Raw genomic sequence first — 26,374 nt, forward strand, 5'->3', positions numbered from 1 at the left:
TTAAAACTCTGGCATTAACTCATAACACCAGAGTGGCAATTCCCGTTCACAAGAGCTTTCCAGACACAGTAACGAAACTACAGCTGTGAACTGGAACAAAATGCAAAAACAAACATGGACAAGAGTCCAACTTATCTAGTAGTTGTCTAGGAGCAGGAACAAGCACAGAGAGGCTTCTGATAACATTGTTGACCGGCAAGCAACTAACAGAGCAGCAAGGTTATATAGCGACTCCCACATCTTGATGGGAACAGGTGAACAGAGAAGATGAAGACACCAGTTCAATTCCACCAGTAGCCACCGGGGGAGCCCAGAATCCAAATTCACAACAGTACCCCCCCCTCAAGGAGGGGGCACCGAACCCTCACCAGAACCACCAGGGCGATCAGGATGGGCCCTATGAAAGGCACGAACCAGATCGGAGGCATGAACATCAGATGCATTCACCCAAGAATTATCCTCCTGGCCGTATCCCTTCCACTTGACCAGATACTGGAGTCTCCGTCTGGAAACACGAGAGTCCAAGATTTTCTCCACAACGTACTCCAACTCACCCTCAACCAACACCGGAGCAGGAGGCTCAACGGAAGGCACAACCGGTACCTCATACCTGCGCAATAATGACCGATGAAAAACGTTATGAATAGAAAAGGATGCAGGGAGGTCCAAACGGAAGGAAACAGGGTTAAGAATCTCCAATATCTTATACGGGCCGATAAACCGAGGCTTAAACTTAGGAGAAGAGACCCTCATAGGGACAAAACGAGAAGACAACCACACCAAATCCCCAACAGAAAGCCGAGGACCAACACGACGGTGGCGGTTGGCAAAAAGCTGAGTCTTCTCCTGGGACAACCTCAAATTGTCCACCACCTGCCCCCAGATCTGATGCAATCTCTCCACCACAGCATCCACTCCAGGACAATCCGAAGATTCCACCTGACCAGAGGAAAATCGAGGATGAAACCCCGAATTACAGAAAAACGGGGACACCAAAGTGGCAGAGCTGGCCCGATTATTGAGAGCGAACTCCGCCAATGGCAAAAAAGCAACCCAATCATCCTGGTCAGCAGACACAAAACACCTCAGATATGTCTCCAGGGTCTGATTAATCCGCTCGGTCTGGCCATTCGTCTGAGGATGGAAAGCGGACGAAAAAGATAAATCTATGCCCATCCTAGCACAGAATGCCCGCCAAAATCTAGACACGAATTGGGTCCCTCTGTCAGAAACGATATTCTCAGGAATACCATGCAAACGAACAACATTTTGAAAAAACAGAGGAACCAACTCGGAAGAAGAAGGTAACTTGGGCAGAGGAACCAAATGGACCATCTTAGAAAAACGGTCACACACCACCCAGATGACAGACATCTTCTGAGAAACAGGCAGATCTGAAATAAAATCCATCGAGATGTGCGTCCAAGGCCTCTTAGGAATAGGCAAGGGCAACAATAATCCACTAGCCCGAGAACAACAAGGCTTGGCCCGAGCACAAACGTCACAAGACTGCACAAAGCCTCGCACATCTCGTGACAGGGAAGGCCACCAGAAGGACCTTGCCACCAAATCCCTGGTACCAAAAATGCCAGGATGACCTGCCAACGCAGAAGAATGAACCTCAGAGATGACTCTACTGGTCCAATCATCAGGAACAAACAGTTTATCAGGTGGGCAACGATCAGGTCTCTCCGCCTGAAACTCCTGCAAGGCCCGCCGCAGGTCTGGAGAAACGGCTGACAATACCACTCCATCCTTAAGGATACCTGTGGGCTCAGAGTTACCAGGCGAGTCAGGCTCAAAACTCCTAGAAAGGGCATCCGCCTTAACATTCTTAGAACCCGGTAGGTATGACACCACAAAATTAAACCGAGAGAAAAATAATGACCAGCGCGCCTGTCTAGGATTCAGGCGCCTGGCGGTCTCAAGATAAATCAAATTTTTGTGGTCAGTCAATACCACCACCTGATGTCTGGCCCCCTCAAGCCAATGGCGCCACTCCTCAAAAGCCCACTTCATGGCCAAAAGCTCCCGATTCCCAACATCATAATTCCGCTCAGCGGGCGAAAATTTACGGGAAAAGAAGGCACAAGGCCTCATCACGGAGCAGTCAGAACTTTTCTGCGACAACACTGCCCCAGCTCCGATCTCAGAAGCGTCGACCTCAACCTGAAAAGGTAGAGCAACATCAGGCTGACGCAACACAGGGGCAGAGGAAAAACGGCGCTTAAGCTCCCGAAAGGCCTCCACAGCATCAGGGGACCAATCAGCAACATCAGCACCCTTCTTAGTCAAATCGGTCAATGGCTTAGCAATATCCGAAAAACCAGCAATAAATCGACGATAAAAGTTAGCAAAGCCCAAAAATTTCTGAAGACTCTTAAGAGAAGAGGGTTGCGTCCAATCACAAATAGCTTGAACCTTGACAGGATCCATTTCAATGGAAGAGGGGGAAAAAATATATCCCAAAAAGGAAATCCTCTGTACCCCAAAAACACACTTAGAACCCTTCACACACAAAGAATTAGACCGCAAAACCTGAAAAACCCTCCTGACTTGCTGGACATGAGAGTCCCAGTCATCCGAAAAAATCAGAATATCATCCAGATACACAATCATAAATCTATCCAAATAATCGCGAAAAATATCATGCATAAAGGACTGGAAAACTGACGGAGCATTAGAAAGACCAAAAGGCATCACTAAATACTCAAAGTGGCCCTCGGGCGTATTAAATGCGGTTTTCCACTCATCCCCCTGCCTGATTCGCACCAAATTATACGCCCCACGAAGGTCAATCTTAGAGAACCACTTGGCCCCCTTTATGCGAGCAAACAAATCAGTCAGCAACGGCAATGGGTATTGATATTTAACAGTGATTTTATTCAAAAGCCGATAATCAATACATGGTCTCAAAGAGCCGTCTTTTTTTGACACAAAGAAAAAACCGGCTCCTAAGGGAGATGACGATGGACGAATATGTCCCTTTTCCAAGGACTCCTTTATATATTCTCGCATAGCAGCATGTTCAGGCACAGACAGATTAAATAAACGACCCTTTGGGTATTTACTACCCGGGATTAAATCTATGGCACAATCGCACTCTCGGTGCGGAGGTAACGAACCAAGCTTGGATTCTTCAAAGACGTCACGATAGTCAGACAGGAACTCAGGAATTTCAGAGGGAATGGATGATGAAATGGAAACCACAGGTACATCCCCATGAGCCCCCTTACATCCCCAGCTCAACACAGACATAGCTCTCCAGTCGAGGACTGGGTTGTGAGATTGCAGCCAAGGCAATCCTAGCACCAAATCATCATGTAGATTATACAGCACCAGAAAGCGAATAATCTCCTGGTGATCCGGATTAATACGCATAGTTACTTGTGTCCAGTATTGTGGTTTATTATTAGCCAATGGGGTGGAGTCAATCCCCTTCAGAGGAATAGGAGTCTCCAAAGGCTCTAAATCATACCCACAGCGTTTGGCAAAGGACCAATCCATAAGACTCAAAGCGGCGCCAGAGTCGACATAGGCGTCCGTGGTAATAGATGACAAAGAGCAAATCAGGGTCACAGATAGAATAAATTTAGACGGTAAGGTGCAAATGGAAACAGATTTACCAAGCTTTTTAGTGCGCTTAGAGCATGCTGATATAACATGAGTAGAATCACCACAATAGAAACACAACCCATTTTTCCGTCTAAAATTCTGCCGCTCGCTTCGGGACAGAATTCTATCACACTGCATACTCTCTGGCGACTTCTCAGTGGACACCGCCAGATGGTGCACTGGTTTGCGCTCCCGCAAACGCCTATCGATCTGAATAGCCATTGTCATGGACTCATTCAGACCCGCAGGCACAGGGAACCCCACCATAACATCCTTAATGGCATCAGAGAGACCCTCTCTGAAAGTCGCCGCCAGGGCGCACTCATTCCACTGAGTAAGCACAGACCATTTACGGAATCTTTGGCAGTAAATTTCCGCTTCATCTTGCCCCTGAGATAGGGACATCAAAGAACCCAAGGCCAGAAAAAACGCATCCACATTGAGCAACGCAGGATCCCCTGGTGTCAATGAAAAAGCCCAGTCTTGAGGGTCGCCCCGGAGCAAGGAAATCACAATCCTGACCTGCTGTGCAGGGTCTCCGGCAGAGCGAGATTTCAGGGACAAAAATAATTTGCAATTATTTCGAAAATTCTGAAACCCGGATCTATTCCCCGAGAAAAATTCCGGCAAAGGAATTCTCGGCTCAGATACAGGTGCATGACAAACAAAATCTTGCAAATTTTGTACCTTCGTGGCGAGATTATTCAAACCTGCAGTTACACTCTGAAGATCCATTACAAACAGGTGGACACAGAGCCATTCAAGGGTTAAGAGGAGGTAAGAAGCAGCTAGACAGCAATTAAGGGCTAGGCAGCAAAACTCTGAGGGGAAAAAAAAAAAATTTCCCTTCAACACTTCTTTTTCTCCTGCTTCAGCCCAAACAATTAGCACTTTGCTGGCCGGTCAAACTGTCATGATCTCAATGGCAAGAGAACATAGCATAAGCATATATAGGAACTAGCTCTTGGAAGATGGGAACTGAGCTGACCATGAACTAAACCTAACGCACAACTAGCAGTGGCCGGGTAGCATGCCTACGTTGATTCTAGATGCCCAGCCCAGCCGGAGGACTAAATAAAGCTAGCAGAGGAAAATATTAGTCCTAGCTCACCTCTAGAGAAATACCCCGAAAGGAGACAGAGGCCCCCCACATGTATTGGCGGTGAGTTGAGACGAAATAACAAACGTAGTATGAAAATAGGTTTAGCAAATTTGAGGTCCACTTACTACATAGCAGAAGACAGAAAGGACACTTTCATGGTCAGCTGAAAACCCTATCAAAAACACCATCCAGAAATTACTTTAAAACTCTGGCATTAACTCATAACACCAGAGTGGCAATTCCCGTTCACAAGAGCTTTCCAGACACAGTAACGAAACTACAGCTGTGAACTGGAACAAAATGCAAAAACAAACATGGACAAGAGTCCAACTTATCTAGTAGTTGTCTAGGAGCAGGAACAAGCACAGAGAGGCTTCTGATAACATTGTTGACCGGCAAGCAACTAACAGAGCAGCAAGGTTATATAGCGACTCCCACATCTTGATGGGAACAGGTGAACAGAGAAGATGAAGACACCAGTTCAATTCCACCAGTAGCCACCGGGGGAGCCCAGAATCCAAATTCACAACAACCAGGGGAGCCAAAAAGCGGATCACAACAGAGCACCTTATTAGTTAGTTGTATATTGTTTGTTCTATTTTAATATTATAAGTAAAGGTTATGTTTTAATATATTGGGACATACTCTTCTAGCTGATATCCGTAATGTTAAATATAGGAATATAAAACGCATGCGGATATATGCGGTACAAACGCTGCGGACACAACCACAAATGTGAAACCAGCCTTAGGCAGCACCCCATAGGCAGACCCTGTAGTATAAAACAGCACCCCATAGGCAGACCCTGTAGTATTAGGCAGCACCCCCCACAGGCAGACTCTGTAGTATAAGGCAGCACCCACCCAGAGGTAGACCCTGTAGTATAAGATAGCACCCCATAAGCAGACCCTGTAGTACAGTGTTCCCAACCTCCGGTCCTCAAGAGCCACCAACAGGTCATGTTTTCAGTACTTCCTTAGTATTACACAGGTGATAATTTCATCACCTGTGTAATACTAAGGAAATCCAGAAAACATGACCTGTCGGTGGCTCTCGAGGACCGGAGTTGGGGAACACTGCTGTAGTATAAGACAGCACTCCATAAGCAGACTCTGTAGTATAAGACAGCACCCCATAGGCAGACCCTGTAGTATAAGACAACACCCCATAGGCAGACTCTGTAGTATAAGACAGCACCCCATAGGCAGACCTTGTAGTATAAGACAGCACCCCATAGGCAGACCTTCTAGTATAAGGCAGCCCCCCATAGGCAGACCCTGTAGTATAAGACAGCACCCCATAGGCAGACCATGTAGTATAAGACAGCACCCAATAGGCAGACCCTGCAGTAAAAGACAGCACCCCATAGGCAGACTCTGTTGTATAAGGCAGCACCCCATAGGCAGACCCTGTATTATAGGGCAGCACCCCCCACAAGCAGACTCTGTAGTATAACGCAGCACCCCCAGAGGCAGACTCTGTAGTATAAGGCAGCACCCCCCACACAGGCAGACTCTGCAGTATAAGGCAGCACCCCCCCCACAGGCAGACTCTGTAGTATGAGGCAGCACCCCAACACAGGCAGACTCTGCAGTATAAGGAAGAACCACCCCACAGGCAGACTCTATAGTATAAGGCAGCACCCCCCATTGGCAGACTCTGCAGTATAAGGCAGAACCCCCCCACAGGCAGACTCTATAGTATAAGGCAGCACCCCTCCACAGGCAGACTCTGTAGTATAAGGCAGCACTCACCACTCAGGCAGGCTCTGTAGTATAAGGCAGCCCCCATAAAGAAAAACACTAAATGAATACCTCTCTTCTTCCTGGTTCCTGCGCTGCTCTCTGCTCCCGCTCACCTCCGGACTGCGTTCACCGGGCAGTGACATAATCGCTTCCCCTGTCTGTGTCTGCTTCGGTGACGTCAGATGCTGACAGGGGGATGGTTAACAGAAAAGGCACTGAAGGTCACCAAAGAAAGACAAATGGCAAAGGCAACAAAGGTAACAACCGCGCTGCGGACAGCATCAGTAAAAGACTAAAGAGAGCCATTCTTTATTACCAAAAGATATGTAAAGAGATAAAATGGGAACATCCGAAGGGCAAACCAGGATGGCACACCTAAAGAACAAAGCGATATGACAAAAGTTTCAACCAAGAATGGACATGTTGAAAGACGCCAACAGGAACAAACTAATTGAGCTGGAATAGATGAAAGAAAGATGGAAACATTACATGGAGCACTCCTACAAGATAGAGAGCCGAACATCCTAAAAGGCAGTCATTGCTGCAATATAGCTTCTATCAAACAGCAAAGAGCCTGGATGTGACAATATTCCAACAGTATTCCAATAAAGCTAATAAATTCTTCTGAAGCAGCATCTGATGTCATCACTCACCTGTGTCAACAGATATGGACAACTGTTAAATGGCCCAAGGTCTTGAAAGATCGCTTAATATTTCTGTTCCAAAGAAAGGAGATGCTACCAATTGTGAAAACTATCATACTTTTGCTCTCATTCCTTATACAAGCAAAATACTACTGAAGATCCTACAAAGATGTTACAGCCTAACTTTGACAAAGAACTGCTAGAGGAACAAGCAGGAGTCAGAAAAGGCATAGGAACAAGAAATGTGTTTGCTAACATTAGATGGATAATGGAAAAGGCTAAAGAATACAAAAAGGAGATCTATTTTTGCTTCATTGACTACAGCAGAGCCTTAGATTTTATAATCTTTGGAATACCATGAAGGATATGAGTGTGCTGAACCAACTGATCAACCTCATTAGGAACCTGTACATCGACCAAGAAGCAACTGTGCTAACAGAACTTGGCAACACGGCATGGTTCAAAGTAGAGTGGGGCTTTAAACAAGGCTGCATCCTGTCACCATTTCTCTTTAATTTATGTGCCAAAGTTATTTTCAGGAATGTTGGATTTGTCAAAAAAGAAGAAAGAATCAAAATTACTGGACAAATCATCAACAATTTTAAATACTCTGGAGCTGGCATCTCTGCATGTTGCCCCTCTCCCTTGCAGAGATGCCAGCACACTCACCACTGCAGGCCCCAACCTGCTCCTTCTCCTTAATCCTGGTCTGTACCGCAGGTCCCAGGGCACTGTACTTAGGGCACGTGCACACACTTCCCGTTTCTTAAAGAGGCCACTCACATTCTCCGAAAGTGTCCCCAGCCAATTGCTGGAGGTCGCTTACTATTTAAGGCACCTCCTCCAACATGGAGGTGCCTGTGCAATGTTGTATATTTTGCTTCCTAACACTCTTATTAGTTCTCAGGTCCCAGTGCTTGTATCCTCGTATACTTGCCTGCATATCAGCAGTGGCCGCCGGCATGTCTATTACCCATACCCACCTGCCAGTCTATCAGCCTGTTCCTCTCCACCTGCCAGTGTTCATCTCTACATTAGCCAGTCCAGTTGCACTGACCAGTGCTCATCTCTACCATGGCTGGTCCCGCTGCACCTGCCAGCTACCCATCCCTAGGGGGTCAGATGCCATGTACTCAAGGTCAGTTCCGGTGTAGCACCTGGTCCACCTCCTTGGTCTCTCCTAGGATAATGGTATCATATGCTACTGTGCATCTGAGGTCAGTTTATATGAGGCTCCTAGTTACACCGTTCCAGGCTTTCCTTGGTCCAAGGCACAGTGGTTCCACCATCCCACCCATTGCAAATATCAGATGATACAACATTGATAGCAACAAGCGTAAATTAAATGAAGGACTTATTATGGACTGTCAATCTGCAAAGCTTAAACATGGGTCTGCCATTCAACACAAAGAAGACAATGTATGATCGAGATACTTTTGAGATGGATGGCGACAAACTGGAAGTTGTAAAGGACTCAACCTATTTGTATTCATGATAACGCATGATGCAGCAACTACACCAGAAGTCAACAGGAGAATAGCTATGGGCAAATCAACAATAAAGTCACTGGACAAGGTCTTTAAATTATGAAACATTTCACAAGCGTTAAAGACATGGCTTGTACATAGTTTGGTCTTCTATGTGGCATCATACAGTTCCTAAACTTGAACAAGACAGAAGACACAACGCCTTTGAAATGTGGTTCTGGAGAATGGATGTCAAGAAGAACAAGCAAATCAATTTTGAAACAAATCAAGCCAAACATGTCACTTGAAGCAAGTATTAACAAGCTATGACTTGCCTACTTTGGACACATTATATGAAGCGAGCAATCACTAGAGAAGGACATCATGATTGGAAGAATAAAATTAACAAGTAGAAGAGGAAGACCAGATGGCTTGATGCTATAAAAATAACAGCAGAGAAGACCCTGTTGGACTTAACTAGACGAAGATTGAACTTCCTACAGATCGTGCTTCCATCAAGTCGCCATGGCTCAAGATTTTGCTGAAGGCCATTAAATAAAAAATAATAAATCCATAAATGGGAATGATATCACAATAATAACTATAGAAGCTTTAAGATAAAGGTATGACATTGCCTCTATTTACAGCTGCCTGCACACACCCATATTTTAAGAGGTGCTATGGGTATATTATTTGATCACTGCCCCACAGTGACCATTCTATGATGGAAAAAAAAAATCATATCTCTATGGGGTCAAGGGAAACAACCTGGTAACATACTCAGCTGTTTTAGTTAGGTTCATAGACATTGCATATAATGTGGGACACTAGTTCCACCAATCAGACATGTTTAACCTATTGTAGCTATCTTGGAAACAATTATAATCAATAATACTAATGAATAAACAGGAATCCTACAATTTGGTAAATTGACGACAGAGCAAGAAGAATCAGACTGAAGCAAAACACTGTAAATGCTGCTGATACTTACACCGATTGCTGGCAGCAGCACTCAATGACTGTCAGAGAATGAATAATGCATGGCATTTCTGTGTCAGTCATATCTCAGCTGTGTGGACACCCAATGGCAATGTGTAAACTCCCCCTTCTTATTGGCCATGTCTGCTACTGATACAGGATCTGCTGTCCTGAATGTGAAAAATGATCATTAAAGGGAAGCCGTGAGATTCCGCAGGCCCAAGGAATCACTGCCATGTGTTTACTGCTACCATTATACCTCTCATAACAATCCGACTGTAGTGTCTTATTGAATGTTCACATGCTAAAAATCTTCATCTTTTTCATGCCCATGGAAGCAGCTTTAACAAATGACACAGTCAGCCATGAGATTTGCAGAGCTGGTGATAATGACTGGCAGAGTCCCCACTCCTTCTCTCGGCATTGCACATTGCTGTCCATACACCTGGAAGTTTGATGGCATTTTACTGACCCTGGAGACTCTGTCAAGTCCCTTTAAGAGACTGGGAGTAAAACAGAGGAGATAAGAAGCATGTATTTGTGACATTTCATACTGCAGAGTGGGAGAAGAGGGGAGATAGCCAGTGTTCTGAATGCCAGATGTTATACAATATGGAGCATAGTCACGTGTCCATATCTAGTACTTGCATACAGAAGCATCTCCAGTACAGACAGTATATTGGTAATAAAAATCAAATCAACCTACATGTAACCCATTTGGACACAATATTATTGACTGGATAATTTTTTCAAAATGATGAAATTAACTCATCACTGCCTTCCTGTGTCTCTTAACATTAATATTTCTGAAAAACTCCAGGATAAACACATGTATATTCAAAAATATTTCTTTTTCCTTCAGGTTGGGAAAGAAGAGATATGTCTGTCAGATTTTTGTAAGATTCCAAGCCTTGAGGACGCTAATGTAAGGTCTGTTATTGCCTGATTATTGCATTTGCATTTTGTTGTAGAACTTGTATTACTGTGTTTTGCAAATTGCTGGTTGTAGCAGTGCAACACACCCCAGTCTGTCCTTATGAACCTGATGGTGTTGTGTATCATTGCTCCTCTCTGCAGGGGTTTTACTGATAAACAACCCATGCAGACTGGCGAGAAACAGGACACCCTGTCACCCTGGTTAGAATGACTCCGATGATGCCTGGGTAAGGCCCATTAGAAAACCGCTCTTACCCGTGCAGTTATTCTATTAGGTTATTAGTAGGGTTGAGCGAAACGGATCGGTCATTTTCAGAAATCGCCGACTTTTAGGCAAAGTCGGGTTTCATGAAACCCGAACCGATCCTAGTGTGGGATCGGCCATGCGGTACACGATCAGAGCGCCAAAGTTGCGTTTCATATGATGCTGTTACCACCGTTTTTCATCCAATGAAGGAGGACACAGAGTGTGGGCAGCGTGATGACATAGGTCTCTGTTCCCACCATCTTAGACAAGGGCATGGCAGTGATTGGCTTGCTGTCTGCGGCGTCACAGGGGCTATAAAGGGGCGTGCACGCCAACCGCCATCTTACTTCTGCCGATCTGAGCATAGGGAAAGTTTGCTGCAGTTAGTCAGAAGCAGGGACAGAGTTAGGGAGGAAGTATAAACCCCCAAACCGCTTGTGCTGGAGCGATTTTCACTGTCCCACACCACCTTTTTGTGCAGGGACAGTGGAGGTCGTATTTTAGTGCAGCAGCTGCATAGCTGTGTGCATGGTGCTGTGCAAACCAACTGCTTTTTTCAAAGCAAAAATCCTGTTGCTCCTTTCTGCACAGTTACCTGTCTTGTTTATTTGTCCACACTTTTTTGTTCTGAAGTCCTTTTTATTGCTGCCATACTTGTCCTGAGATCATTGTAGGGACTAGGGAGCGTGTTATTGCAGTAAATTTTTTTTTTTTTACTAATTACAGCCACTTTCTGCCACGTTCATAGTGTTGTGTTATACCACTGTGCCAGAGTTGTGGTTCAGTTTCTTCCCCCAAAAGTGAGATAGTAATTCTCACACAGTTTATATTCTGCTGTACTGTTAGTGTGTCGTATATCAGGCAGCCACTTTCTGCCACGTTCATAGTGTTGTGTTATACCACTGGGCCAGAGTTGTGGTTCAGTGTCTCCCCCCAAAGGTGAGATAGTAATTCTCACACAGTTTATATTCTGCTGTACTGCTAGTGAGTCATATATCAGGCAGCCACTTTCTGCCACGTTCATAGTGTTGTGTTATACCACTGGGCCAGAGTTGTGGTTCAGTGTGCCCCCAAAAGTGAGATAGTATTTCTCACACAGTTTATATTCTGCAGTACTGCTAGTGTGTCATATATCAGGCAGCCACTTTCTGCCAGGTTCATAGTGTTGTGTTATACCACTGGGCCAGAGCTGTGGTTCAGTGTCTCCCCCCAAAAGTGAGATAGTATTTCTCACACAGTTTATATTCTGCAGTACTGCTAGTGTGTCATATATCAGGCAGCCACTTTCTGCCACGTTCATAGTGTTGTGTTATCCCACAGGGCCAGAGTTAGGGTTCATTGTCTCTTCCCCCAAAAAATGGAGATTCAAATTCTCACACAGTGTATATTCAGCTGTACTGCTAGTGCGTCGTATATCAGGCAGCCACTTTCTGCCACGTTCATAGTGTTGTGTTATACCACAGGGCCAGATTTAGGGTTCAGTGTCTCCCCCAAAAAAATGGAGATTCAAATTCTCACACAGTGTATATTCAGCTGTACTGCTAGTGCATCGTATATCAGGCAGCCACTTTCTGCCACGTTCATAGTGTTGTGTTATACCACAGGGCCAGAGTTAGGGTTCAGTGTCTCCCCCCAAAAAATGGAGATTCAAATTCTCACACAGTGTATATTCAGCTGTACTGCTAGTGCGTCGTATATCAGGCAGCCACTTTCTGCCACGTTCATAGTGTTGTGTTATACCACAGGGCCAGAGTTAGGGTTCAGTGTCTCCCCCCAAAAAATAGATACAAATTCTCACACAGTGTATATTCAGCTGTACTGCTAGTGCGTCGTATATCAGGCAGCCACTTTCTGCCACGTTCATAGTGTTGTGTTATACCACAGGGCCAGAGTTGGGGTTCAGTGTCTCCCCCAAAAGCAAGTCATCTTTCAGGCAAGCTACGTGTCAGCAGGGGAAGGTGGGGCAAAAGAATGTGAAATCCATGATTGGTTAATTTAAATGAAGGTTAGCTAAACAACATTTTTGGTAGCCAGTATTGTTGAGCGATACCGTCCGATACTTGAAAGTATCAGTATCGGATAGTATCGGCCGATACCCGAAAAGTATCGGATATCGCCGATACCGATACCCGATACCAATACAAGTCAATGGGACACCAAGTATCGGAAGGTATCCTGTATGGTTCCCAGGGTCTGAAGGAGAGGAAACTCTCCTTCAGGCCCTGGGATCCATATTAATGTGTAAAATAAAGAATATAAATAAAAAATATTGATATACTCACCTCTCCGACGCAGCCTGGACCTTACCGCTGTAACCGTCAGCTTCCGTTCCTAAGAATGAGCGCTTTAAAGACCTTAGATGACGTCGCGGCTTGTGATTGGTCGCGTGGCGGTCACGTGACCGCTCACACGACCAATCACAGGCCGCGATGTCATCTAAGGACTTTCAAGCGCTCATTCTTAGGAACGGAAGCTGCCAGTTACATCGGTAAGGTCCAGGCTGCGTCGGAGAGGTGAGTATATCAATATTTTTTATTTTTATTCTTTATTTTACACATTAATATCGATCCCGATACCGATTCCCGATATCACAAAAGTATCGGATCTCGGTATCGGAATTCCGATACAGCAAATATCGGCCGATACCCGATACTTGCGGTATCGGAATGCTCAACACTAGTAGCCAGACGTGTCCTTTTTTCGGTCAGTATTGAACCAGCAGCACTGAACATTCTTTCTGAAAGCACACTGACAGCAGGGCAATCGAGGTCCTGTAATCCATATTCTGGCAATTCAGGCCAGGTGTCTAGTTTAGATGCCCAGTAATCAAAGGGGAATGACCTGTGAGGGAGAACATCAATAAGGGCGGAAAAGTAGTTTGTAACCATACTGGACAAATGCTGTCTCCTGTCACTTTGAATCGATGCAGCTGTCCCTGTCGTGTCAGCGGTCATTGCGAAATCATTCCACAACCTTGTCATAAAACCCCTCTGTCCAACGCCACTTCGGATTTCTGCACCTCTAGCACCTCTGCCATGCTGCCCCTGCAGCTCGTGTGAGAACCATCACCGCCGCTGTGTGCTGGGAATGCCTGAACCAAACGGTCTACAAGAGTTGCTTGTTTGGTAGCCAATATTTGACCTAGGTTCTCATGTGGCATGATATTTTGCAGTTTTCCTTTACATCTTGTATCCATGAGCAGGCCAACCAGTTGTCGTCATCGGTCATCATTTTAACAATGCGGGGGTCCCTTTTTAGGATACGCAAGGCATAGTCAGCCATGTGGGCCAATGTTCCAGGTGTGAATTAACTGTTTCTGCTGGGTTGAGGACCACTTTCTTGCAAATCAACATCACAAGTGTCCCGCAATAAACCTGTACCAGACCTTGCAATGCCACCAGTTTCTATTGCCACCTGAGAATCATCCTCCTCCCATACATATTCATCCCCATCATCCTCCTCCTCATCCTCTTCGTCTGCCAATTCGTCCTGGACAGTTCCCTGAGCAGACAATGGCTGACTGTCATCAAGGCTTCCCTCCTCCTTGGCTGCAGACGCCTGCTCCTTAATGTGCGTCAAACTTTGCATCAGCAGACGCATAAGTGGGATGTTAATGCTTATGATGGCGTCGACCACTGCACACCAGACAACTCCATGTCTGCCATCCAAGTGCCTGCCCGTGTATCCTCCCACAAATTAATTACAGCACGCCTCGGTTCGCACAGCCTCTGAATCATGTGCAGTGTGGAGTCCCACCTTGTTGCAACGTCGATTATTAGGCGGTGCTGGGGAAGATGCAGCGATCGCTGATGGTTCAGCATACGGCTGGAGTGTATGGGCATCCGGCAGATGTGCGAGCAAAGACTTCGCACCTTCAGGAGCAGGGCTGGTAACTTTGGATAATTTTAGAGGAAGCCCTGCACCACCAGGTTAAAGGTGTGAGCCAGGCAAGGTATGTGTTTCAGTTCTGAAAGGGCTATGGCAGCCATAAAATTCCTTCCGTTATCACTGAATACCTTGCCTGCCTCAAGATGTACCCTGCCCAGCCATGACTGAGTTTGTTGCTGCAAGTACTCCACCAGTACATCCGCGGTGTGTCTGTTGTCACCCAAACACTTCATTTGAAACACAGCCTGCTGACGCTTACCACTGTTCGATAATGGGACACCCCGTGTGCAACACTGGCAGCTGCGGATGGAGTGGTAGGGCGACTGTTCTCTGTGAACGAGCTTTCGCTTCTGGAGGAGGAGGAGTGGCGAACACCTTATGCCAACTGTTTCCTTAGACTGTGGGATAGGCTGAACTGTCCCACTATGGCTGCCCCCTGTGGACCCTGCATCCTACACATTAACCCAGTGCGCCGTGATGGACACGTAACGTCCCCGGCCATGCCTACTGGTCCATGCATCTGTTGTGAGGTGCACCTTTCCACTGACTGATTGCCTCAAGGCATGGACAATGCGGTCTTTGACATGCTGGTGGAGGGCTGGGATGGCTTTTCTCGCAAAGAAGTGGCGACTGGGTAGGTCATAGCGTGGTACTGCGTGGGCCATCAGGTCTTTGAAAGCTTCGCTTTCAACCAAACGGTAGGGCATCATCTGTAATGAGATTAGTATAGAAATGTGGGCATTCAAATCCTGTGTACGCGGATGAGAGGATGAGTACTTTCTTTTCCTAACGAGAGTCTCTTGTAGGGTGAGCTGGACTGGAGAGCTGCATATGGTGGAACTAGCAGTGGTGGTGGTGGACATGGCGCATTGAGAGAGAGTTTGTTATGGAATTCTTGTTGTTGGCCTACATACAGTCTTTCCTACCAATAACCTTATGATTCCCTGACTGCTTTGGCCTTACGATGATACCTCCACATTTGCTGCTGGTGGTGTCCTAACCGGTGGGCTTACAGTGAGGGAAGCAATGTAGCATTGCTGACTAGTGACTACCTTCACTCCGAGCAGGTGCACCAACGGTACGGGACGTTTGGTAGTTAGTCCAGGCTTGCAAATGCATGCTGGTTAAATGTCTAAGCATGCACGTTGTATTTAAATTTTGAAGATTCTTCTCTCTGCTAAAGGTCTTTGAGCATTTCTTACAGATAACTTTTGACTGATCATTCTGATCTTGGTTAAAAAATTGCAACACTACACTCTTCCTACTATCGAAAACCTTTTCAGGCATTGTGCGCTGTGCTACTTTCACCGAATGGCCACGCTCTCCTAAAACTGTTTTTGTTTTTCGCAAACATTTTTGGCCTGATACGGGCCTGCCAGATGACAGCTGTTGCAATGTAGATGGCTGCTGCGGATCATCCTCTCTCCGCTTCTGAGCTAGTGGCAGCGGCACCCTCTTCCCCCAATCCAATGGCTGCCAATCTGGGTCAACAACTGGGTCATCTATCACCTCCTCCTCAATGTCATGTGCACCTTCCTCAGTGTCACCGTGTAAGGTGCTATAGCGTTCGGGACAGGGCACCATAGTCTCATCAGGGTCACATTCTGGCTCAGTAAACTGCGAGGGCAATGTAGTGATCAGAGTCAATGGAACAGCATCACAATCTAGCTGTGGCTGTGCATCAGTGCACTCCATGTCCTATTCTTCTTGTAATTGGCAGTGTACAATTTCCCTTTCTAACCCAGGCACGGTATGTGTAAAGAGCTCCATGGAGTAACCTGTAGTGTCACCTCATGCATCCTTCACTTTTGGTTTGGGAGAAGGACACGAGGAAACATCTTTTTCCTGACCGGGAGCATCCACTGATGACTGGCTGCTTCTACATTTAGAACTTTGGGAAGAGGAGGCAAAAGAGCTAGAGGGTGTCAGCAAGGAAAGACAACACTTTTTCCTGCTTCTCCGGCTTTAAAAGCTGTTTTCCTACTCCCAGGTAAGGGAGCCTTCGAGGCCTTGTGTAGCCAGACGATGACGCAGGCTGAACACCTCCAGCCTTAGGTGCTACTGTGCTTTTGCCACTACCACGAGATGCAGCACCACCAGCACCATCAGTACCAGCTGGCAACCCCCGCCCACGGCCTCTTCCACCAGACTTCCTCATTTTTTGGGGGGAGACACTGAACCACAACTCATATTACACCGTCGTAATATGAGGGGCCCTGTGCCAGTACCGCCGCCCATGAGAGAGTGTTCCCCCCCAGCTTGAACAGTGCTCTACCACTTGCAATACTAAATCTCCCAGCTCCACCACTGTGTAGTCTGTGCGGTTAAAACCTTAAATGGCACTGCCAATACAAATTATTTGAAATGATAGATGATAGTTAAAATATACAGGGGCCCTGGCCTCCATTTAATACTTTGCGCCTACTACCACTGTCTTTATTATTTGGACGTAATAACGCTGTCTGCCGCTGCTTCTTATTTTTCCTTCACTGAACAAAGCTCAACTTCAACTGTTGTCCCGTTTCAAATATTAAACTGCATTTGGCCTACTTGTTGGGTTGGGGCCTACTAACGGTGTCTGCCGCTCCTTGGTGTTCTCCTGGTTTATTTTTCTTGCGCTTCAATCTTCAGGCTTTCGTTTAAATATTTTTTATATTAAACTGCATTTGGCCTACTTGTTGGGTTGGGCCTAGTAACATTGTCTGCTGCCGCCTCTTGTTTTCCTCTACTAAACAAAGCTGAGCTTGAAGCTTCAGGCTTTCGGCCTGTAACAACAATATGAAACTACATTTGGCCTAGTTCTTGGTTTGGGCCTAGTAACGTTGTCTGCTGCTGCCTCTTGTTTCTATTACACAAAGCTGAGCTTCAATCTTCAGGCTTTCGGCCTATATTTAGAATATGAAACTGCATTTGTCCTACTTGTTTGGTTGGGCCTACTAACGGTGTCTGCCGCTGATTGTTGTTCTCCTCCACTGAACAAACCAATGCCGCCTGTTTACTCCTGTTACCAATTTTTAACAGCTTTTAGCCTACTTTTTTTATTTTGGGCCTATATCTTTGTTTCCTCCTCATTCCTGCCCATTGCCCAGCCAATGCTAGATGAGTCTGCTGGTACATTGACACAGACCACTACATTCCCCTTGCACTCTACACAGCCTAAATCTGACCCTGCTGAAACTCAGGTTCCCCTTCCCGCATACTATACCACCTTACATGGGGACAAAGAGGAAGGTGCAGATGAAAGTGCAGGTTCCTTCAACAGGTGGGGGCATACTCATTGGCGACGTCACTGGCACAGGGCCCCTCATAGTACGCAAAAGTGTCTCAGCCGGTGGGAGGCGCCCCCGCCGTCAATCACAACGCCGTACTTTGAGGGGCCCTGTGCCAGTGGCAATGCAAACGAGTGTGCCCCCCCTGCTTGCTCAGGATCACAGCACTTGCAAAGTTGAAATACTTACCTCTCCCTGCTCCACCGCCGTGACGTAGTCCGCGTTTCCTGGGCCCACGAAAAACTTGAGCCAGCCCTACTCCCCCCACAACTGTTGCCAAATGACCCCCAAATTTTCAATGGCTAACTATTATTATAAGGTAAATTAAGATTGACAAGCTTAAGAAACAAGAATTGATGTTTTTGGCATTAATATGGGCTCTGTTGGTGTTTTCCTGTCCTCACTGCCGACTTTGATTCTCCATTGACTTGCATTGGGTTTCGTGTTTCGGTCGGATCCCCGACTTTTCGCAATAATCGGCCGATTTCACCCGACCCGACTTTTGACAAAGTCGGGTTTCGCGAAACCCGACTCGATCCTGAAAAAGTAAAAGTCGCTCAACCCTAGTTATTAGGTTAGCTACATCGGTTAAGAAACAAGTTTGTCAGAATTAATGTGTACACTTGTTATTATTGACAGCTTCACAAGAATTTCTTGCAAAAATGAATGAGAGGGAATGGGGAAGTGCAACTCCCGCTAGGGCCATGTGGTACTCGGAACTGGGTCGGACGGTTCTTAAAGGGGTGGTCACGACAGCAAATGACCTGGTCCGTGGCCCTGGGTGTGCATTAAAAGGGATGAGGGAAATGATGGTAAGGGTTTGTCTGTGACGCCACCTGTGGTATTCGGCTATAAATGGCTGACGCTGCTTAGGGAGTCTGCTGGGGCCCATGGTGATGCAGCTGGGATGGTTCTATTCCCCACAGACGGAGCAGGGGGCCAGGGCTACCAGACCAGTCTATGAGGGGTTGTGGATATTGGGGTGCAGGAAGAATTGGAGGACACAGGGACTGTAGTTTCTTTACCTTTAATTGTAGGTGCAGACCGGAGCACAGGTAACAGGTTGTATTGGAGATCTGGGCAGCCTGGAAGCAGTTCAGAATTCCTTTAGCCAGGTGGGGTTGGAAGCCTCCCTACTGCGCTGCTCTCTGGGTTCCTGATGCTTGTAGTTCTCCTCAAGTCCCTCTCTCAGTCTGTCCACTTAGTGAAACACTATCCTCATGGCAGGCAGCTTGAGCCTGTTCCAGGTGTCACTGCCTCATGGTGACTCTGGGCTCTGGTCTGTGGCTGTGCCTTCGGGTGTCAGTTGTGGCCAGGAGACCTGCAATCTCCTGTCCTCTGGATTTGGCTGCTGGGCCTGTAGTTCCCACACAACTATGGACTCCGGTGTCCGCTCTGTTTTACTCAATCCTGGGGTGTGCTCAGTCGCATTTCCACTCTCAGGCTCTCCTCACATGCTTCCTCTCCCTTCACTGTCTCACACTGAACTTGGAGTGGCCCCCAAACGCAGGGCAGTGGGGTACTCGGTACCAGGTCCCTCAGTCTCGGTTCTGGGGATGTCACGGTGGCCCGACCCGGTCCGTGGCCCTGCTAAGGGGCGCCCAATTAAAGATGATGTAAGTCTGTCAAGTGTTCGTGACGCCACTTGTGGTATTCGGTCAGGGTGACCGACGCTGCTAGGGGTCCACTGGGGTGATGGAATGGCAGCTAGATGGTGTAACTTCCCACAGGTGAAGTATGTCCCCAGGGCTTCACTTGATGAGTAGATGGTGATGGTGTAGGTCGCAGTAAATGACGAGGACACAGGGTTGCAGTCTCTTTACCTTTTTACTGAAGGCTTCGGAATCCGCAATCCAGAGCACTGCTAACAGGGCTGGCTGAGACCGGCTGGTCCGAAGGCACATCCAAAGATCCCTTTGCAGGTGGAAATCAGTAGCCTTCCTACTAGCGCCTGTGTGTTGTAGTACCTCCCTGCTGAGCACCACGGGATAGTCCTCACAACTGTCGTGTATGTTTCTGTTCTTTCTCTCCGTCCCCCAGATGGTTTGGATAGGACTCACCCGTATGACGGGGTAGGCCTGGAGTTATTTTATAGGGACCCTAGAGACGCCTCTCTCCCACAACTGCCTCCGTTGTTTTCGTTAGGTGTAAAGGTTGGACAGCCAGCTTGGAATAAACTGCCCTGCCGTAGTTCAGAGTAATGCGTAGAGCCTATTACTCCCTCGGTGTTCCGGCCACCGGCTACGCGCCTCAGAAGGATGTTGCTGATCTTAAAGGCAGGACTCCTCCTGGTTCTATCTCCTTTATGCTGTGATCTTGTCTCTCACTCTCCACAATATACTTCGCTTCTTGTCCTTCCTTAGGAGACTGCCGCTATGCAGTACAGGCGCAGCTCCGTAACGATCTTTCTGTGCTAGGCTGCTGTCAGGATCCCACACCTGAGAGGTCCTCCCTAGAACTCTCCCAGGCATCTTTCTGCTCTAACTTCCTATCTAACCCCCAGTTTTACCCATATGTGAGGAGTGGCCTAGTAGGTAGGACCTTTTGCTCCTCCTGGTGGCCGGAGTGTGAAGTGTAGTGTGTGACTGTGATACCTGGTCAGGTGAACTCTTTTAGTACAATCAGACGTCCCGTCACTCCCCCTGATGGAAGAGCGACGTTACTGCAACGACCAGACTCTGGGGCGCTGCAAACTTACTAACCCCACCTCCAGGCCGGAACTTATATGGAAGCTACCCTGGAACCAGGTTTAGAGCTCCCCCTTCTGGTCTGGAGTCAGGAAAGGTGCTGTGTGACAGCGTACCTGCTTACCTGCTAAGGGAATCCGTTCTTGCTTCCAGGCATGTCATCACCCCCTGTGAGGGAGGCAATGCCACTGTGGCAACTGGACTCCTGGGGTGCCACAGAAGGACAGAATGTGATCTATACTGAGGCTATTTAAGAATTTATTGCAGACATTTTGTCAGGCTCAACATCCATAACCCTGAATGTCCTAATATAAACAGTGTCTTGCGATAGTATTCGGCCCCCTGGAACTTTTCAACCTTTTCTCACATATCATACTTCAAGCATAAAGATACCAAATGTAAATTTTTGGTGAAGACTCAACAACAAGTGGAACACAGTTGTGAAGTTGAACAAAATACTGTATATTGGTTATTTAAAATTTTTGTTCAAAAACTGAAAAGTGGGGCGTGCAATATTATTTGGCCCCTTTACTTTCAGTGCAGCAAACTCACTCCAGAAGTTCATTGTGGATCTCTGAATGATCCAATGTTGTCCTAGATGCCTAATGATGATAAATATAATCCACCTGTGTGCAATCAAGTCTCTGTATAAATGCACCTGCTCTGTGATAGTCTCAGGGTTCTGTTTGAAGCACAGAGAGCATCATGAAGACCAAGGAACACACCTGGCAGGTCCGTGATACTGTTGTGGAGAAGTTTAAAGCCGGATTTGGATACAAAATGATTTCCAAAACTTTAGACATCCGAAGGAGCACTGTGCAAGTGATCGTATTGAAATGGAAGGAGTATCATACCACTGCAATTCTACCAAGACCCGGCAGTCCCGTCTCTCTAAGCTGTCATCTCAAACAAGGAGAAGACTGATCAGAGATGCAGCCAAGAGGCCCATGATCACTCTGGATGAACTGCAGAGATCTACAGCTGAGGTGGGACAGTCTGTCCATAGGACAACAATCAGTCGTAAACTGCCCAAATCTGACGTTTATGGAAAAATGGCAAGAAGAAAGCCATTTCTCAAAGATATCCATAAAAAGTGTAGTTTAAAGTTTGCAACAAGGCATCTGGGAGACACTCCAAACATGTGGAAGAAGGTGCTCTGGTCAGATGAAACCAAAATCGAACTTTTTTGGCAACAATGCCAAACGATATGTTTGGCGCAAGGGCAACACAACCAACCCATCACCCTGAACACACCATCCTTTCTGTCAAACATGGTTGTGGCAGCATCATGCTTTTCTTCAGCAGGGACAGGGAAGATGGTTAAAATTGATGAGAAGATGGATGGAGCCAAATACAGGATCATTCTTAAAGAAAACCTGTTGGAGTTTGCAAAAGACCTGAGACTGGGACTGAGATTTGTCTTCCAAGACAATGATCTCAAACATAAAGCAAAATCTACAATGGAATGGTTCACAAATAAACGTATCCAGGTGTTAGAATGGCCAAGTCAAAGTCCAGACCTCAATCCAATCGAGAATCTGTGGAAAGAGCTGAAAACTGCTCTTCACAAACAATCTCCATCAAACCTCAATGAGCTCGAGCTGTTTGCCAAGGAAGAATGGGCAAGAATTTCGGTCTCTCAATGTACAAAACTGATAGAGATATACCCCAAGCGACTTGCAGCTGTAATTGCAGCAAAAGGTGGCGCAACAAAGTATTAAATTAAAGGGGCCGAATAATATTGCACGCCCCACTTCAGTTTTTGAATTTCCACAAAAATGTAAAATAACCAATAAATTTCATTCAACTTCCAATTGTGTTCCACTTGTTGTTGATTCTTCACCAAAAATGTATACTTGGTATCTTTATGTTTTGAAGCATGATATGTGGGAAAAGGTTGAAAAGTTTCAGGGGGCCAAATACTTTTGCAAGGCACTGTACACTTGCAGTAAAGTGAATAAAGTGCAAAAATGTTAAAAAGAGCAAGGGTTTCAGAGATAAGGTATGTCAACCATTTGTTAATCATAGAAATAGTTAAAGGGATATCATGCGAGTATAATATCAGGAAATAATCAAATCGTGCTTGCAGGTGGGGCATGAAGGCAGCTATAATCCCCTAGTATACCCTATCACTTACCTTACCTTGCTGCATAGGTTGGCACCCTAATATTAAATGGCATGCCGACCCAGCTCAACCTCGGCAACCCTGAAAACTAATAGTCCCCTTAACTATAATTAACCATCGATAGGGTAAACAGTGGGCAAATATACCACATATGTCAATCAGAAGTAAAAAGTAGGGTTGAGCTAAACGGATTGGACAAATTCAAAAATCGCCGACTTTCGGCAAAGTCGGGCTTCATGAAAGCCGACCGGATCCTAGTGTGGGATTGGCCATGCGGTCGGCGATCTTCCCGCAATGTCGCGTTTCATATGATACATTCAGCACCATTTTTCAGCCAATGAAGGAGGACGCAGAGTGTGGGCAGCGTGATGACAGAGGTCTCGGTCCCCACCATCTTAGAGAAGGGCATGACAGTGATTGGCTTGCTTTCTGCGGCGTCACAGGGGGTGTAAAGGGGCGTGCACGCCAACCGCCATCTTACTTCTGCCGATCGTAGCATAGGGAGAGATTGCTGCAGCTTCATCAGAAGAAGGGATATAGTTAGGGAGGGAAGATTAACCCCCAAACCGCTTGTGCTGTAGCTATTTCCACTGTCCAACACCACCTTTTTTTTGCAGGGACAGTGGAGGGTATATTTTAGTGCATCAGCTCTGTAGCTTATTAGGCTGCCTTATAAGGCTCACCGATAGCTGCATTGCTGTTTGCACGCTGCTGTGCAAACCAACTGCTTTTTTAAAAGCAAAAATCCTGTTGCTCCTTTCTGCACAGTTATCTTGTTTATTTGTCCACACTTTTGTGTGCAGCAGTCCTTTGTATTGTTGCCATACTTGTCCTGAGATCATTGTAGGGAGATTGAAATTGTACTACAGTACTTGTATTTTTCATATATCTTCCAGCCAATTTCTGCCACTTACATTGTGTTGTGTTATACACTGAGCTGCCTGAGTTTTGGTGCAGTCTCCCCCCCCAAAAAAGGAGATTCAAATGGTCACAAAGTGGATATAAGTCAGTTCTGTTAGTTTCTCGTATATCAGCCAGCCACGTTCTGCCACTTACATTGTGTTGTGTTATACACTGGGCTGCCTGAGTTTTGGTGCAGTCTCCCCCCCAAAAAAGGGAGATTCAAATTGTCACAAAGTGGATATACGTCAGTTCTGTTAGTTTGTCGTATATCAGCCTGCCATGTTCTGCCACTTACATTGTGTTGTGTTATACACTGGCCCTGAGTTTTGGTGCAGTCTCCCCTCCCCCCCAAAAAAAGGGAGATTTAAATTTTCAACAAGTTTATATACACCTTCTACCTGTACAGTACCATATAACTGTTGTTATTTTGGTTAGATTTTCCCCAAAATGAGGAAGTCTGGTGGAAGAGGCCGTGGGCGGTTGTTGCCAGCTGGTACTGATGGTGGTGGAGCATCTGGTGGTAGTGGGAAAAGCAAAATAGCACCTAAGGCTGGAGGTGTTGAGCCAGCGTCATCATCTGGCTACACAAGGCCTCGAAGGCTCCCTTATCTTGGAGTAGGAAAACCGCTTTTAAAGCAGGAGCAGCAGGAAAACGTTTTGGCTTTCCTTGCTGACTCAGCCTCTAGCTCTTTCGCCTCCTCTTCAGAAAGTTCAAAATATAAAAGCAGCGAGTCGTCAATGGATGCTACCGGTCAGGAACAAGACGTTTCCTTGTGTCCTTCACCCAAACCCAAAGTGAAGGATGCGTCAGGCGACACTACAGGTTACTCCATGGAGCTCTTTACACATACCATGCCTGGGTTAGAAAGGGAAATTGTTAACTGCCCATTACAAGATTAATCGGACATGGAGTGCACTGATGCACAGCCACAGCTAGATTATTATGCTGTTCCATTGACTCAGATCACTACATTGCCCTCGCAGTGTACTCAGCCAGAATCTGACCCTGATGAGAATATGGTGCCCCGTCCCGAACACTATAGCACCTTACACGGTGACACAGAGGAAGGTGCACATGACATTGAAGAGGAGGTAATAGATGCCCCAGTTGTTGACCCAGATTGACAGCCATTGGGGGAAGAGGGTGCCGGTGCCAGTAGCTCAGAAGCGGAGGTGGATGATCCGCAGCTGCCATCTACATCGCAACAGCTGTCATCTGGCAGGCCCATATCGGGCCAAAAACGTGTGTCAAAAACAAAAACAGTTTTAGGACAGCGTGGCCATCTGGTGAAAGTAGCACAGCGTGCAATGCCTGAAAAGGTATTCGATAGTAGGAAGAGTGCAATGTGGCAATTTTTTAACCAAGATCTGAATGATCAGTCAAAAGTTATCTGTAAGAAATACTCAAAGACCTTTAGCAGAGGGAAGAATCTTCAAAATTTAAATACAACGTGCATGCGTAGACATTTAACCAGCATGCACTTGCAAGCCTGCTCAGAATGAAGGTAGTCAGCAACGCTGCATTGCTTCCCTCACTGTAAGCCCACCGGTTAGGACACCACCAGCAGCAAATGTGGACTTATCGTTGCAAGGCCAAAGCAGTCAGTTAATCACAAGGTTACTGGTAGGAAACACTGTATGTAGGCCAAAATCAAGAATACCATCACCAACCCTCTCTCAATACGCCATGTCCACCACCACCACCACCGCTAGTTCCACCATATGCAGCTCTCCACTCCAGCTCACCCTTCAAGAGACTCTCGTTAGGAAAAGAAAGTACTCATCTTCTCATCTGCATACACAGGGATTGAACGCCCACATTGCTAGACTAATCTCGTTTGAGATGATGCCCTACCGGTTGGTTGAAAGCGAAGCTTTCAAAGACCTGATGGCATACGCAGTACAACGCTATGACCTACCCAGTCGGCACTTCTTTGCAAGAAAAGCCATCCCAGCCCTCCACCAGCATGTCAAAGACCGCATTGTCCATGCACTGAGGCAATCAGTCAGTGGAAAGGTGCACCTCATAACAGATGCATGGACCAGTAGGCATGGCCAGGGCCATTACGTGTCCATCACGGCGCACTGGGTTAGTGTGCTGGATGCAGGGTCCACAGGGGACAGCCATAGTGGGACAGTTCTGCCTAGCCCATTGTCTAGGAAACAGTTGGCATAAGGCGTTCACCACCCCTCCTCCTCCTCCTCCTCCTCCTACAGAAGCAAAAGCTCGTTCACAGAGCGCAGTAGCACGACCACTCCATCCGCAGCTGCCAGTGTTGCACACGAGGTGTCCCATTATCGTACAGCTAGTGGTAAGCGTCAGCAGGCTGTGTTACAAATGAAGTGTTTGGGCGACAACAGACACACCACGAAAGTACTGGCCGAGTACTTGCAGCAACAAATGCAGTCATGGCTGGGCAGTGTACATCTTGAGGCAGGCAAGGTAGTCAGTGATAACGGAAGGAATTTTATGGCTGCCATAGCCCTTTCAGAACTGAAACACATACTTTACCTGGCTCACACCTTGAACTTGGTGGTGCAGTGCTTCCTCAAAAATTATCCGGAGTTTCCAGCCCTGCTCCTGAAGGTGCGAAGACTTTGCTCGCACATCCGCCGGTCGCCCGTACACTCCAGCCGTATGCAGAACCATCAGCGATCGCTGAATCTTCCCCAGCAATGCCTAATAATCGAAGTTGCAACAAGGTGGAACTCCACAATGCACATGGTTCAGAGGCTGTGCGAACAGAGTCGTGCTGTAATTAATTTGTG

At 46.6% G+C, this 26,374-nt stretch overlaps 1 protein-coding gene across 1 annotated transcript in view; it reads left to right on the forward strand.

Annotated features, from left to right (window-relative positions):
- EPB41L4B (erythrocyte membrane protein band 4.1 like 4B) overlaps positions 1 to 26,374 on the forward strand; it is a 1,243,532-nt gene that overhangs the window by 965,771 nt on the left and 251,387 nt on the right. The window contains exon 19 of the mRNA XM_077269578.1: positions 10,413 to 10,480. Within this exon, the coding sequence (XP_077125693.1) occupies positions 10,413 to 10,480 (68 nt within the window). The remainder of the gene's footprint in view (positions 1 to 10,412; positions 10,481 to 26,374) is intronic.

The sequence above is a fragment of the Ranitomeya variabilis genome, chromosome 6, assembly GCF_051348905.1.
Source record: "Ranitomeya variabilis isolate aRanVar5 chromosome 6, aRanVar5.hap1, whole genome shotgun sequence".
Classification (NCBI taxonomy): domain Eukaryota; kingdom Metazoa; phylum Chordata; class Amphibia; order Anura; family Dendrobatidae; genus Ranitomeya; species Ranitomeya variabilis.